This window comes from Alligator mississippiensis, chromosome 5, assembly GCF_030867095.1.
Source record: "Alligator mississippiensis isolate rAllMis1 chromosome 5, rAllMis1, whole genome shotgun sequence".
Lineage (NCBI taxonomy): Eukaryota > Metazoa > Chordata > Crocodylia > Alligatoridae > Alligator > Alligator mississippiensis.
Window position 1 is genome coordinate 140,094,570 of NC_081828.1, and position 15,854 is coordinate 140,110,423.

Genomic DNA, 15,854 nt, shown 5'->3' on the forward strand with positions numbered 1-15,854 from the left:
TGCTAAATTAAGACATTTTTGTCTGAATTCTGCAAATACCTACACACATGCCTGGCTTTACCTTGATAAATTGTTCCATGGAAGTCAGAGGGACTATACAGAAGAATCTAGTCAAGCATTTGGACTGGTGATTGCAAAATCAGAAGCCAGCTCAGAAACACTATGGTTTTCCAGTTAATTTGTTGGGTCTGACCTCTTTTTGCCTATATGAATATTTACTGTTAGAAAGCATTTTTTCTACTCTGCCACAGTCTGTCTTCTGTTGGCATGCGTTGTCATGTAACTAGCGTTCTAGTAATTCTTTTTACCTGGTCCTCTTTTTATCTGGTCCCTCGATTTAAGTGTAGCTGCTGACTGAATTTCTTTGCCTCAGGTAGCCTATTACTTTAGAAAGGTGGTAGTTTTGTTGTTCATCCCTTCCTGATAGAAGGGGAAAAAAATATACTCCTCCTACCACAATAAGATTCCAGAATTCCTTCACTTTCCTCAGTGCACTGATTCTGTCTAGTTCCTTACTTGCAAGGCTGTCTGTTCCCCTTGGGAGATCAGTCCCTCTCACTTTACCCAAGCCCTGTACTAAGAAGCATCCATCTATTCCAGCCAGGGCATTTCATTTTTCTCCTTCCTACCCTGATAGGCTTCCTTTCTCCTCCACCCACTCTAATCCTCTTCTTAAGGCTCTTCCAGACAGCTACATACTGGACATTTTTTCCCAGAGCAAAGATACCCCCCACCTCCTTTTTGTCAGGTGGGGTAGAAGGAGGAAGTTGGGTTTCTTGGGTATGCCAGAAAAAATTATTGCTTTTTATTCTCCTATTCCACTCTTAGCAGGCCTTATTTACCACAGAGAAAGCCAGGGACACAGGGCAAAGCCAGAACTCAAACTGTGCTGAATGGAATAGGCTTCCTGGATCTCAAACCTTCTTTGAAAAGTTCCTTAGTCTCACTCTACCCATTTTACAGATTAAGTTACCAGCTCACAGTGATTACCTACTGGAGCTTGGAATAAAGGCTAGATTTCCTGGCTTATCCTGGAATATTTTACATTGTGAGGAAGTATACTGTAGATTAGACTAGATGAGCTCCAGAGGTTCCTGCCAGCCATATTTTTATATGATTATGTACCCTATTGTTCATAAGGAAACTTGAAAGAATACATCAATTCAATAAAGTTTTAATATCACAGCATCTTTAAAAGGGAAAATGAATCAAGATAGCATCTACAGGGCAAAAAATGCAACTTTTAAAGATCTTGATTCATTTTCCCAACACACTTTATATGAAACTAGTACTGCCTATAATTAGAAATTTTAAAATGGTATATTGCATTCCAACTGACTACAGCGTATTCAGTTTAAGTACGTTGCATCAGGACTGAAAAGAGGCTATGCACTTACCAAATTTGGTGCAAACAGTCAATGCTCATTAAGTATACAACCCTGTAAGTGATCTAGTATAGACAGTTTCAGGGTTGTTTGACTCCACTCCTCTTCAAAGTTTCAGACAGTAGTCTTGGAACTGCCTAGCTCCTCTCATTTTCAAAGTTTCCAACAGTCAGTTTTGGTGCGGGTGTTATTTCACCATGGTGTACATATGGAAAATACAACTGTTTGATATTTGGCTCCTGTTTGTACCTTTGGAATTTGCCAGGGTTTACAACCTGCAGTACTTTCTTTTTCTTTTCTATAAAGGCTAATGAAACTTCAGAGGCAAGTCTTCAAACAAAACTGAAGCAGCTGGCTCGACAAGCACTGGATAGGTGGGTACCTATGGCTGGTTTCTCCAAGTAGTTAGTACATGGTTAAAAGATACTTCTAGCTATATTCTGTATTTAGGTCTTAAGTGGGCCAACTGAGAGCAGGCCCTGGGCCTCTCTAATAATTTTGTCTTGATTAGTACTGAGCGAGGGAGCCAGTCCATCCTCAACGCTGTAGCTTGGGTGCACAGAAGAGTGGAACACTTTACTCTGTAGTTGTAATAGTACTTGTGGTATTAGAGCCGGCAGTTATTTGTGGTTTTAGAGGAGGCAATTATTTGAGCCTGTGGGCCACATAATCAGTTCTAGGAGACTGTTGTGGGCTGGTCAGCATTCCCCTACCTGCCACAACAGCCCAGAGCCAGTGTACTGTGCAGCTACTCCCTACCATCACCAGCAGCGCACATCTCTGACCTAGGACTGGCCCCAGCCAAAGTGGACCAGCTGGAACCTGTGCGCACCGCCCTGGCCCTGCCCCACACCTTCTCTAGACCGCCCATCCACGTGGAGCAGCAGCCAGGCAGAAGCTGTTGCTTGGCGCAGGGGAAAAGCGGCCCCTCACTGCTAACAGGCCACCCCACAGCTCCTCTCCACCACCACCTCTGGGCTGCCCATGGGGGCAGCAGTGGCAGTGCAGAGAAGCCACAGGGCAGCCTGGGTGTGGGCTTCGGGTAGTTTTAGCAAGAAGGGCCCAGCAGTGGTAAAGGAGAGGAGCTGCTTTTCCCACGTGCCCAGCAGCAGCTTCTGTCCAGCTGCTGCTGCTACTCAGCGTGGGCAAGCGAATCTGGAGCAGGCATGGAGTGGGCCAGGGTTGGGGCTGTGCATGCAGGTTCTGCATGGTCTGTGTGGGGTGGGCTGGGATTAGGACTGTGTGCGCAGATCCCTGCCAGTACCACAGGGCTGGGGCCAGTGGTGGTGGCAGCTAGAAGGAGCAGCTGCCACCTAGGCTTCCTAGAAAATTAGTCCAGCTGCAGAGTGGGGGCAGGAGGATGCACCACAGGCCAGATGGCACCTGGGCCAGGCAGGACCAAGGAACCTGCCATGGGCTGGACAAAGTCTCTCTGCGGGCCAGATCCATCCCTGCCTACGTCTGTACTAGAGCCTAATACCTGTTGCAAAGATACTGACTGTTTAAGTCAGTGACTTAATGGAGATTGAAACATGGCTTCTGGTGTGCTAGGTTCTAGCAGATGTTTCTTTCAGAATCATAAAAGAAATCCATTTGTGTCCACATGAATATTTAAAATCCTAAATGCCTGGATTTTGATAGCAGTGTGTTTGAGTTCCAAAGTATTTATTAAGTTGTTGCACAGATCTTTCAGTGAGTGTAATTTTTCAAGTTTTTGGAACTATTAAAATGAATTAAGCCAAAACTATTTGATAACTTAGTTGCTGTATTCTGTTCACCCTAAAAATGAAGAAAGTAGATTCTGACACAAGGAACTTCTTTACTATTCCATCTTGTGCCTGTACTGCTCCTGAAATTATTTCCTTAGCAAAAGCAAACTAGTACTAGATCATGTTTACATCTGTCCACCTGGTATGATTCATATGGAAGTACAAACAAGCAATTTAAACTTGAATTTGTTGTTACTTTACATTAAACTTAACAAACAACATTTTTGTTTTTAGAGCAGAAGCACTTAAAGAGTCTATGTCAAAATTATCTCAAAAAGACAAGTCAGCTGCAGTTAAACCAAATCAGTCTGTTAGAGCATTCTTTCCATTGGGACCTGACTTTTCCTTGAACGATAAACCACAGACAGTCAGAGCAGTGCAAGCTTGTGAATCTCAAGGTCAGAGATACACCACAGAGGAGATTGAAGTGCTCAGGTAATGTAAGGACAAACTATTCTGATTTTTATTATTTCTGTTAGTGATGTATTAGATTGAGAGGTGTTGAGGGGGAGGGAGCTGTTCCTTTGTATGTTTAAAAAGGTGGGGAAATGGGGGGGAATCCACTGTTGAAAGACCTCTAAGCATGAACACATTCTAAAACATTATCATAATAAAAAAATACAATGGCTCCTGTTCAGACTGTGCTCTCTTTAAGTCCTTGGTACTGATTAAATATTTTTGTGGGTTTTTTTTTTTCCTGTAGAACATAGAACGCACTCGTGTTTAATCAGCTCTCATCATTTTTCAGGCATGACATCTGACACTTTTATCTCCATGGTGCCAGCCTCACAGTCCACATACCACCCATTTAGTCCCCACTCCCAGTTTCCCCACCTCACTCACCTGTCATGCCTTGATGGAATTGCAGTGGTCAGTCCCTGGAGAGAGAAGGGCTTTGGCCAGGTGTAGCACCTCTCACATCTAAGACCTTTCAGTTTCTAATGGCACAAGGTCTCCTACAAGTGGTCCTCCTGTCTACAGTGACCTTTACCATATGTTAACCATCCTGACAACTTGGGTGTTAGCTTCTCTGGCCTTCTGTGCTAGGAGCTCTGCTTTCCTCCACTGCCAGAGCCTCTTAGTACTAAGGCCCCTTCCTTATATACATTTAGGGGAGGGGCCTCCCAATCTGGTTCATCTCTCTTAAAGGGCCCTTCCCATTTCTCCTAGTACATGGGGTTTGAAAAGAGGCCTGTTGCTCAAGGTTTCTAAGCACTTTCTGAGCTCTTTCCTTTCACTGCTTCTGGCACTAGTTATGCAGTTAAAAAGAACATATTTACATTACAGAGTAAAAAGTATAGCTGAAATATGTGCTTAACAGGTATGTAGATAACTGATGTTTTTTATAATGTAAAAATAAGCAGACTGGTGGTGTTACATAGTTACATGAACTGTACTGTTTGTCTGGTATGCATATACATGGAGTACATTGTTCTCTTTTGTGAGATTTCAGTGGGAGTAAGATCAGGCATCCAAACTAAGCTCTTTGGCATTCAGCAAACAATAAAAAATATATTATCCTCGCATCAAATTACAAGTATTGAAAATCCATCAGATGCACCTTGCAAAGAGCATTGTCTGGACACATGCTCTCCATTTACATTGTCAAACATAATATTTGCATATGAGGTATGCGGGCCGGGAGCGGTCCGAGGCCCTCGGGGGTTTTTTCGCACGGCGGGCTGTGGCCAGCAGCCTGGACACGCCGGGTCGGGGAAGGCAGGCGGCACGCTAGAATTAGGCACGGACGCTTAACAGTTGATTTAAGATTATTTTACTTACACCGAAGATGGTCGCAGTGTAGGCAGAAAAACTTGCTTGAGTTGCAGTTACAGACAGAAAAGAGAGGCGGACTAGAGTTCCTTCCCGTGAACCTTCTAGCCCATCTGGTTGAAAGCTCTAAACCGCGAGCCCGTCGTGTCAACCGAAGAAAGTAACTCGAAGCAAAGGGCTCTGAATACACTCACACGAAGTTTGCTAGGCTCCGTGGAACTTGCACGCAGGGAAGGGTACGTGGAGGGATCAGGCGGCGACGGGGAGAGGCGAGAGGCTGATCAGACCCCTATAGCCTTCTTGAGATACACGCTGGGTCCGATAGGCTCCGCAGCACTTAGAGATCTTCACAAGACATGAAGTTCTCCTCCTCCAGATGGTTGTGGAGTCCTCCCTTGCGGGGTTCTCCGAGTTCTCCAACTTGGGCGGAAACCGCTCAAGCCTCTTATACGGCTAGCAGGCCAATCACTAGCTGCCACGTGGGAATAATTTAGAACTGGCCAATAGTGGGACACAAATTTGCATGCGAATGGCGGGAACTCCTTGCACCGTGCATTTCTCTTTTTGCAACTAAGAAATGCACCCTGCAAAGAAAGCTACGAGTGGCAGGAAATAATTTAGCAGTGCCGAAGCGCACACAAACAAAAATCACACCCTTGGGTGGTGACATGAGGTATTGGTGGAAGTTGATTGTGCTTAACATTATACAGGATTGGGTATGTAGAACATAAATGCCTCATGAAAAGCTCCTTTAAATTGATGAAGTTCTTCCACTGTTAAGCAGATTGTAGACATGGCCCAAGAGAGAGAACTGTATTTTGCATAAAAAAGTTGAACATTTGTATTACCTATTTCTATTTTTATTACTAGATTTCCTTTTTTAATTTAACTAGCACGAGTGAAATGTATATTTTAAAAAAGTCTTCAATTTTTTTTTTCCTTTAGTTTTGAAAATACCGCTTTTGCCTGTTGTTTACTGCCTGGAAGTCCAAGGTTGTAACTGAAACTTAGACCTGTGTCCAGATTCACATCCATTAGTACTGATTTCTTGATTTTTACAGGTGTACAGTAAGAGCTGCCGCCACGCCCCCCCCTCCCCCCCCCTTAGGCCAGCACTCTGTGTACTTGACTGTCCTATTAAAAATACACCTCTGTTTTTTGCATGTGTGCTTTTACCATTTGACTAAAGGTGTGGACATATGAACAATTGCCATGAAGTAAAAGGGGACAGGGCTTCACTTAACAGGAGCTGCTCAGTGTTAAGTGCTTGGGTGCCTGATTTTGCCTGGTGGTAAGTGGAAGCTAATATGCAATAATTTACTCATGAAGAATACACTACTGCAATTCAGCTTCTACCTAACATGGGGTAAAACAGGCCCAGGGCCAGTTACTGCAGAGCAGCTCTGCCTCCTCTCTCCCCATGGTACTTTTTTGTTAGTGTCTGTATCATAAGTGAATAGAAGCACTCCTCTTATCAATAAAAGAATGAACAAACAGAAAAGCCACGTAGTCAAATTAATTTCCAGTCTACTCCAATAGACTGATCTAGTGGAATAAAGAGGCTTGGAAAATCATAGATCCTGCAGAGAAAGTTGAATATGACCATTGTGCAGAGGCCTGCTTGTCTGTGTGTGCTTGTGTGTGTATTTGCAGATTTGGACAAGCCAACAAGTACTCCAGCTTTAGAAATCTATCTGTTGCGGAACTTATTTTGTATTTAAGGGGTGGAAATGTGCCAGTCTGTAGACATCTCCTTTCATTAGTTTCATTGTTACTTCCTGGATCCTAGTCTTTGAAGGCTGTAAAATTAAATAAATTAAGATGTTGCACTTGATGTTTATAACCACTTGTTCTCTTATGTGCAGAAAGACCTCAAAGATAAATGGTATTGAGTATGTCCCTTTCATGAGTGTTGACCTGAGGGAGCGTTTTGCCTTTCCAATGCCATTTTCGTAAGTAAAATTTGGTACCTATACTTATTTTGCTTGTGTTTCCCCAGCTTTTTTCCTGTTTTCCTTGTTTGGTTTCTTTTAGCAAACTCCAGATTGTTTTAATACTCATTAAATCATAACTCATGCAGAAAATTCACAGTTGCTGTTCAGTAGGGGTGGCAAGATATATAAGCTGGTCTGATAACAAAGGAGAGTGGTAATTGTTATACCAGGGATATTGGGGGCAAAACTGTATCAGAGCTCAGCTCCAGTTTTCAGAATGACTAGGGCTTTGGGTACGCTTGCCCCCCCCCCAACCCCTCCTCCCTTTTTTTTTTTTGCGTGCCCAGGTCCTGACACTTTAATGGAGCCTGATTTTTATTTTTTAAGAAAGTGTTAAAACTTTTAAGAAAGTCCTAGCTTCTGAAAATCAGGATCCCCTTGCCCCCCAGAGTTTACATTTGGGCGACCAAGACCAGCAGTGAATGGATGGTCCCGGTCTTCCCTTTGTACATTCCAGGCACGTCTAGATAAGCATGCATATGCAGACATTTGCTGCGCTGCTAACTTACAGCACTGGGGCGGTTGTTACACCATGAGATCCCAGTGTCAAACCCATGCCAGAAAAAGAGTAGTGCAGTGCACATGGTGGCAGCATGCACTGCCCAAAACCAGAGCTTGGCTGGCTAGAGCCATGCCCCGGTTGCTGGCCACGCTTCATATGCCTGGATTGCTGCTGCTGGAGCCCCAGGAAGCCTCCAGGACCCCTGGTAAGGCTGCTGGGGCCAGTAGAAGTGCTGACCTCATGCTCCCTCACCCCATCCAGGGCAACTTGCCATGTGCCAGAACACACATGCAGGGGTGTTCCCTGGGAACAACTAGCAGTGACACAAATACATGCTGCTGCTGATTGTCCTCAGAGGACACACATTCTTGCTCATCTGGACATGCCTTCTGAGCTGCTATATTCATGTTTATCCTGCTGCATGCTTTTTTTTTTTTTTTAACCCTGTTATACAATATCCCTTTCAGTCTCTTAGGAAAACATTGGACTTGAGGTTTTTATTTGTAAAACTGATGCTTTCTCCAGAGCTTTTTCTTCAGTGTGGAAGTGTGGCTTAATAGAGTATAGGCCAGGCTCCAGAAACATGGGTGAGGGGTCATAGCATTGCCACTAGCCAGGGATGCCTGCATTTACTTCATTTTGTGTAACTGGTCAAAGGATTTATAAAATGTTAAAGTTCCGTAAACCAATGAAAATATCAGGAGGTGTGGAATCATAGTATCTTGTGACCTGGCAGGCTGGGATATACAGTGAAAGGATGTTTCTGTTCCATTTTTGGCTTATTGAAACTATCTTTTTCTTCTTGACTCCAGAGATAAATGTGGCAAATTACCACTCTCCCCCAAGCAAAAGGCAATTTTTGCCAAATGGGTACGGCCTGATGACCTAACAAATAACCCTATAATGATCTATACGGTGTCAAGTTTCAGCATAAAACAGGTAAGCTGTTTCTAAAATGAGATGTGTGTCAGTTATTTTGACACTATTGCAGAAAGAGTCTAAAGCCTTTTAAGAAATGTCAGTGTGCTAATGAAAAACCTAGCAAGTGGGAAAATTTTGTTTCGCTGCCTTGGGACAGTAAATTTGATCTGGCTATGAATCGTTTGACTTGTGTTTAAGGCTGCAAGAATGAATGGAAGGATGAAGGCAAGAATAATAACTGGTGTTTCTCTCTTGGACATAAAGTGATTCATAGATTCATAGACAAATGTAGTTAGAGCTACTACAGACAATAATGCAGTTCTATACTTTAAGTAACTGTCCTTCATACTTTTAAGAAGCAATAGCCATTGATCTCCTACCATGATTCTCAGCCATGGTCCTGCATCAGCCTGAGCTGCTGCAAGATCCTTTTAGGGGTGTCCTCAAGTCTTGCACAGTGTGAGTACTGTTGGATGTACAAACATCTACACATGATTCACAAGATAAACCCACAGATATTGAATAGGACTCCATAGTGACAGAAACATTCTGACCTGTTGTGGTCTTTCTGAGTTCTTTTCAGTAGAAAAATTGGTCTATTGTTCTTTTCGTAGTCAAAAAATGAGTGGAGCTAGAGCTGGCATTTTCCAAGGAACACCTTAAAGTTAATGAGGGGTGCCTTGAGTTGAAAAAGGTTGAGAACCACAGGGACAAAACTAGGCAGAGTAGAGGGTGGTTTGAGTTTTATAAAGGAGGATTGAAAATGTTAACACTGAACATTTTAAAATAATCATTTTGGACCAGAAGCACACAGAGTTTGTCCCGTCTTGTTGGATCTGAAACATCATCCTCCCCTGCAACCACAGGATTATAGCAGCCATCATTTAACTAACTTTAATCTTTCCACAGTTCCGTGTTCCTGAGAGTATTAAGTTTGTACCCCAAACATTTGTTCCCTAGCATCAAGCTTTTATGTATAATTAAACTTATAATTAAACTTACATAATATTTAGCCCGATGTTTAAGTGACTGTCCCTCCTAATCATTATTTAAGAAAATACAGGTTTCCCTCGCTTTATGCTGTACATGCGTTCCTGGAAACTGACACACAACTCGAATTCGCATAAAGGGAACCCACTTTACAATGCAGCAAATAGGGATACGTTCCAAGGCCTCAACTGTCCTGACCCCCAGATCTATTTCTACCACTTTTACAAGACAATTTCTTGTCTTGTACTCTCCAACAGCAGACAGTACACACAAGCACAGGGCACTATTATAATGGGGGTGGCAATTACAGAAACACGTGTTGCATACAACAAGCAAGGAGCACAGATCCACACAGGAGACTATATTTTGGTGCTTGTCATTCCCACAATGCACCATGGAAAGCAGTTTGGCTGCAGGTTTCCACCACACAGATTACGTAACAATGAATTTACCTCACATATAACGAATTTTTGGTTTAAAAAAGGTCATTCCATAAGAGCGAATTCGTGCATACAGAACCTGCATAAAGTGAGGGAAACCTATAAAAGTAAAAATACCTTCAATTTTCATTAATCGGAGACAGATTTCCTTTGAAGTTGGCAACAGTTCTGTACTTAACCTTTTTCAAGTGCTTTTTCCATCCTAAAGCCATTATTGCCCTGTTCATAAACTGACATCAGTCAGAATTGATCAAGCCTGTCAAAATACATAGTCATACTCCTGTGAGAGTAAATTCAAATTTAAGCCATGTAAAGAGGAGTAAAAGTGAGATCTTTAGAAGTGCAGTGGGTTTCTCCTAACAAAGGCTTTGTTTGAAGTCCTTTTTAAAAAAGTTAGTCTTTTCTTCCATTGGGCTCAAGTTGCACTAAATTGGTGATTTAAAGAAGAGGCTTGAGTGTGCGCGAATATGTTGTGGAAGTTCAGGAAACATTTGTCTCTGGTTGTCCTCCAGTGAATTCCTACTTCTGACTTAGTGCCTCCCTTAATTCAAAACTCCTTTTTATTCCTTAAAGTAACTGCTGCTTGACCATTTTGTATATCCCTTTTTCACTCCTAGACAATAGTATCTGATTGTTCCTTTGTGGCATCACTGGCTATCAGCGCAGCATATGAGAGGCGGTACAACAAAAAGCTGATTACAAGGTACATAAAATATTGTTGGTAATGGTGCATGCTTTTAAAACTTGCCTTATGGTTTAGGTTATAACTGCAATGAGACTATATTATGGAAGTGATCATTTAAATTTATATAGGTGTGCTTATAAGCATACATGAAGCTGAGGTACCACAGTTTTTATAATTAAGTAAAAATTTAAGATGTCTAGGTCAAAATTCTCAAGTATGACTACTTGGATATCTGACATTTTGGTACTAGATTAAAAGTGGTCATAACTTCAGAGCTGCTGAATACCTGCGGCTCTCCTGACCTGCCCTGAGATTTGTGTACTCCCACCACTTTTAAAAATGAAGCAACCTATGGGGAGATGTATAAAATGAAGGTCTCAATTTATGATGTAAAATCCACTTGAAAAATGTGGACTTTTTTAAGAGTCTCATTCTCATTTTGATACTCTGTAAGCATGAATCATTGACTTGCTGACATAGTAAAGTACAGAAACTGCGGCACAGCTGATGCAACAGTATTGTTAAGTGGGACTGAGAGAACATTGTGATGGGCTTGAACCTGTGGTGAGCTCCACATGAAGTCTGTCCATATAATATTTATTGTATGATCAGGGCTGATGTGCTTGGTTGGTTTTTTTTTAATTTTGTGTTTTGATTGGTATTTATTTAACTCCTTTCCTTTAATGTCCCTAAGCAATGGCCTTCTGAAATTGTCTTTGTTCTTTGATTTCCTGTGGATTGAGGAACATGTATTTACCATTAAAAGAATTTGCTACAATTGTTGGATTATCTGTCAGTCAATGACTTGATGATTGAGTTGTTTCCATTTCTGTTAAATGGAGAGTAACTGCAGGAAGTATAATGCATGTATAATGCTTACATGTCTTGTTTGAAAAAAAGCCTCAAATTTATTTTAAAATATAGCTTTATACAGTAGTTCTGGTAATTTCAGATGATAGCATAAACTGTACATCCCAGGCATAGATCAAATTAATGTAATGCTTTCAGCCATCATGTAGACGATTTGGAACTATATAGTAATTTATACCTTTTTTTTCTTTATAGCATAATTTACCCACAGAATAAAAAAGGAGAACCCGAATATAACCCATGTGGGAAGTATATGGTAAAGCTTCATATCAATGGTGTCCCTAGAAAGGTAAATAGCTTTTAGAAAGAACAGCATAATTGTTATGTAAACTTGAGACTTTGGAAGTTCACTCATTTCACTGAGAAGCTGTGGTTTTTATATCTTGGCAAGAATCTTGGATACATGTACTGGAAAACGTACTTTACCTTGATAAATTTATTTTGGTTTTACGTGTGATAGACTGCTTGTGTCCAGTGATGCTATCGTGCAACCTTGTACTCTGAGTTAGATGCATTGAAGGCACTGGGATTCTCTTGTGAATGGATTACATATGCTGCAAAAATGGGCCATAAAAATGTGCTATGTTAATTGTGTATAGCACTTGGAGATGAATATCTGGATGAGGCAGAGATGTTTGTGAACCCAGTAGACTACTACTGGAGTAAAAATTGCCCATATTAATAATAATAATAGGCTTATTCTGGCTGTGACTTTCTCAGCAGCCAATCACAATGCTTACTGGAACAACTCAATCAGGGTGCTCTGGACAAACAGCATAAGTGTGTTGTTGTAGATCCTGAGGCATTTCAAACAGATATGCAGACAAGTTAGAGTGAAGCCCCAGGGGGAAAAAATGGTAAGGGGCTATATTTTTTTTCTTTTTCCCCCTGGAGCCTGCCGGTCTATCTGCAGCCAGGGGGCGAGCTGCGGCACCCCTTGGGACCACCCAGCTGGGAGGTGGGTGCTGCCGGGGGGGCACTTCCACCACAGAGGGAAGCACCAGGGTCCCCTGCAGCTCAGGTACTGCACAACCTGCCGGCAGTTAGACTCCGGGAGGGGGGGCGAGGAGGAAAAAAAAAAAAAAAAAAAAAGAACAAGCCCCTCACCACTTTTTCCTCTGCGGATCCTGCCTCTGCAAGTTGCCACCAGGTCACACAGCCCCTGAGCTGCGGTGGGGCCCAGTGTTTCCCTCTGTGGCGGTGGTGCCCCCCAGGGCCACCTGGGCAGGGTGCTAGCTGTGCAGGTATAGCCCCAGCTCATGGGCAGCACCCACCAGATTCAGCAGTGCACAGAACGCTGGGAGCCCAGACGTGCTTGGGGAAGCTTGGGCTTGAAGGGCTTCCAGCTCCCTGTGCACCATCCCTGCCACCTGAGACCGCCCGGGAATGATCTGGCTCCCCCAGGAGGGCGGCTGGGTGTGCTGGCAGCCGGAGAAGGCAGCAGAGACAGTGCATGGGACACAGGAAGTCTGCCAAGCCTGAGCTTTCCTGAGCACACCCGGACTTCCAGCTCCCCATGCCCCTTCCCCATCACCTTCTCCAGATAGAGCCCTTGTACACATGAGGAATATCTCTGTAGTTTGTTACATAGCAACCTAAATTGCATGGGAGTATTTTAGTTTGCTCCGTACAATCATTTAAATTGTAAAGTGCCACCAAACTCGTACACTGTTATGCAATGAAATCGTTAAAAAGGGCAATTAAACCACTGAAGGGGCCAGTTTCCTCATGTGTACTAGGGCCCTCTTATTCTATGACTGTAAACAAGTGACAAGGTCAGACTTTTGACAAAATATGTATTTATATTCCTAAGCCTGTGTTTACACATGGACAGCTTTATGTAGCTTTTTCGAGGGTGAGAAGTTTTGATTCTGTTAAAGTATTTGGTCATAGGATAACTACAAATCCTGCATTTAAAGAAATACTTTTGTAATAAAAATTTAATTGCAAATGTATTGTAGGTTTCCGCTAGTTTAAAATAAGATGTTAGTGGTTCAAAACTAAATTTGGATTTTCCAGTGAGAGAGAGGGAGAAAATTTAAAGTGCTAAGAATGAGAGTTGAAGGTCATGGGTGCAGTGTACCATGTGTCAGGTGACAGTCTTGAGCCACAGGAGGCTCCTGCCGCTCAGAGGGCATTGGATAATGAAAGATGTAGTTCGGCCAAGGATGTGGCCTATAGGACATTATGTAGGCACAAGCCCATGAAACTCCAACTACCACGAGACAGTATTCCCTAGTAAGAGACTGCAGTAGGTGAGATAGTCATCCTATAGTAGGTGACAGTCTGTTCCTGTGAGTATTGTTTTCCATTTTTCTGCATCCCTATCATAAAATTTATTAAACATTCAAACTATAGCCTTAGCCCAGAGGTGGTCCCCCCTTTGAATAAACTAATCATTTTTTCTGATGCACTCCAAAGTTCACTTCCTAGAATCAGGGCTTCCTGAGAGCCAGTCAGGTGCTTTCCCTAGAATGCTACACTACTGTTTCACGACTTGATTATTTGGTTTTAACAGAGGAACAAAGGTCAGGTTTCTAGCAGTTAGAACTTCCTAGACCTTAAATACTGAGAGCTGCAAGTGAGAGGAACAGTGTAAAAAAAAAAAAAAAAAAAAAGCCCTGGTCAGATGCAGTTCACTCTCCCTTTCTGCAACTGACACGGAGGAGACTGGGTCAGATGGACTTATGATCTGACCCAGTAAATGGCAATTCTTATGTTCTTATGAAGAGTTCTTATGTTTTAAGAGCAACTTAAAACTTTTGAATTATTAGCTGCAATATAATTTCTGGTTTGTTTGTTTTTTTTTATTTTGCTTAGGTTATAATTGATGATCAGTTGCCTGTAGACCATAATGGAGAACTTCTTTGCTCTTATTCTAACAACAAAAATGAATTGTGGGTTTCTCTGATAGAAAAAGCTTACATGAAGGTTATGGGTGGATATGATTTTCCTGGATCAAATTCTGTGAGTATCCGGTTATTTTTGACAGGAGGTAAAAAAAAAAAAAAAAAAATGTATAATCGTGTGGATCATCTCCTAGCAAATAGTTTTCTTTGTAATAGTGAGGAACTTTGAGAATTGCATTTTTGTGATCATGTGCACTAAAAAATTTGTTGCAGACCATGCAAATATTTAAGCATGCAGTTAGCTATAGCCAGTGCAAATAGTGTTGTCCAACTGGGTGAACTGGATTTCTGTGATACTGCTCACCTGGTTACAGCTTATTCATTAATATTTGAGGTTTATGAAAAGTGTGCACATTTATTCTTCAGGTTCTTGTGTGTGGTATCTTCCATGAAGCCATACCTTTTGCCTTATAGCAGTGTCCCTTTTGGTCTCAGTGGGCGCATTTACACATTCATTTAATTTGCTTTGGGTAATACACATTAAGTTTGGTACCTCCATTGTTAGGTATTAGAAAAAAGTTCATTAGCCTATTTTAATGTGCATTAGCAAAAGCACATGGGTGTTTCTGTGGCACTTTTAATGTGCATTAAAATAGGCTAATGTACATAAAAGTACATGTATAGATGTGCCCAGTGTCATTTTTGCATATAAGACACATTAGGTGGATTGCACAGGTAGGGAATCAATGCACTAAGCATTTACTGTAACTGAATATATGGTGCAAAGTAACTATGTGAGTCTGTAAATTATTCCATCAAACAGCACAAATTTTTAGGGTCATGGAACCTGCGCTTCATATAGTTTTCTTTAATAACCGCATTATATAATGCTGTGTCTTACTCTGACATGCAGAACATTCTTACAAAGAGAACAAGGTCTGTTTTGCGGAACAGAGTAAACTGTCTGTATTCATGTGAAGAAATGCTTCCTGCCTGTTGACTTTTGACAGCATATTTTTAAGTTTATACTAAGGTTCTTACACTGGATGGTACCTTGAAAAACCAGAATTCACTGACTGTTCTAGTTGCTCAACTTTCTTAATCTCTTGTTGATTATTAGGACAGTCTCAAATCTGGGCTTGTGTAAAGAATAAAGGTAGTGCAAATTTGTTCAAGTTGGTACGATTGTATTGTAGTTCAGAGAACAGAGAAGCTCTGTGAGAGAGAACAGCATAAGTGTGTCCTCCCTTCCTGTCATTCTTCAGTTTGCTATTTGAGGAAGCAGTTTGACTTGTAGGATTTGTTTTAATGAACATCAGAATTATCAAAGGCAGCGCACAACTCCATTTGATTTGTTGTTCTCCAGGGTTCTGTCTACCAGTATTGACTTTAGACAAGATGGGAATTGTAGCCAAGTATTTCTAGACCTTGTTTTGGGGAAAAGTCGAAAAACAGCTTAGTCTTTTTGTTTGCAAATAGTGTCAGTGCTAATTAAATCAATATAGCTTTGTTTTGCAGGCCTCTCTCCCATTTATACCTCATATCTTGGGGACTGGTTAGAGCAAAAGCTAAATAATTTAAAATGTACATAAGCTCTAAACGGCTTATTTTGGGAACATGCATTCAGAGACAGAGCTGTGAACCAAATATGCCAGTGGATAATACTTGATTATCAA

At 41.8% G+C, this 15,854-nt stretch overlaps 1 protein-coding gene across 4 annotated transcripts in view; it reads left to right on the top strand.

The window, feature by feature from the left end:
- CAPN7 (calpain 7) overlaps positions 1-15,854 on the top strand; it is a 42,754-nt gene that overhangs the window by 3,657 nt on the left and 23,243 nt on the right. For 3 of the 4 annotated variants that reach the window (XM_059728800.1, XM_006258126.4, XM_014603201.3), the window contains 7 exons: positions 1,692-1,759; positions 3,389-3,589; positions 6,793-6,879; positions 8,236-8,362; positions 10,392-10,477; positions 11,525-11,618; positions 14,150-14,296. In XM_059728800.1, coding sequence (XP_059584783.1) covers positions 1,692-1,759; positions 3,389-3,589; positions 6,793-6,879; positions 8,236-8,362; positions 10,392-10,477; positions 11,525-11,618; positions 14,150-14,296 — 810 coding nt within the window. Of the gene's footprint in view, positions 1-1,691; positions 1,760-3,388; positions 3,590-6,792; positions 6,880-8,235; positions 8,363-10,391; positions 10,478-11,524; positions 11,619-14,149; positions 14,297-15,854 lie in introns of those variants that run through there. The other variant, XM_014603202.3, reaches the window with a different exon arrangement.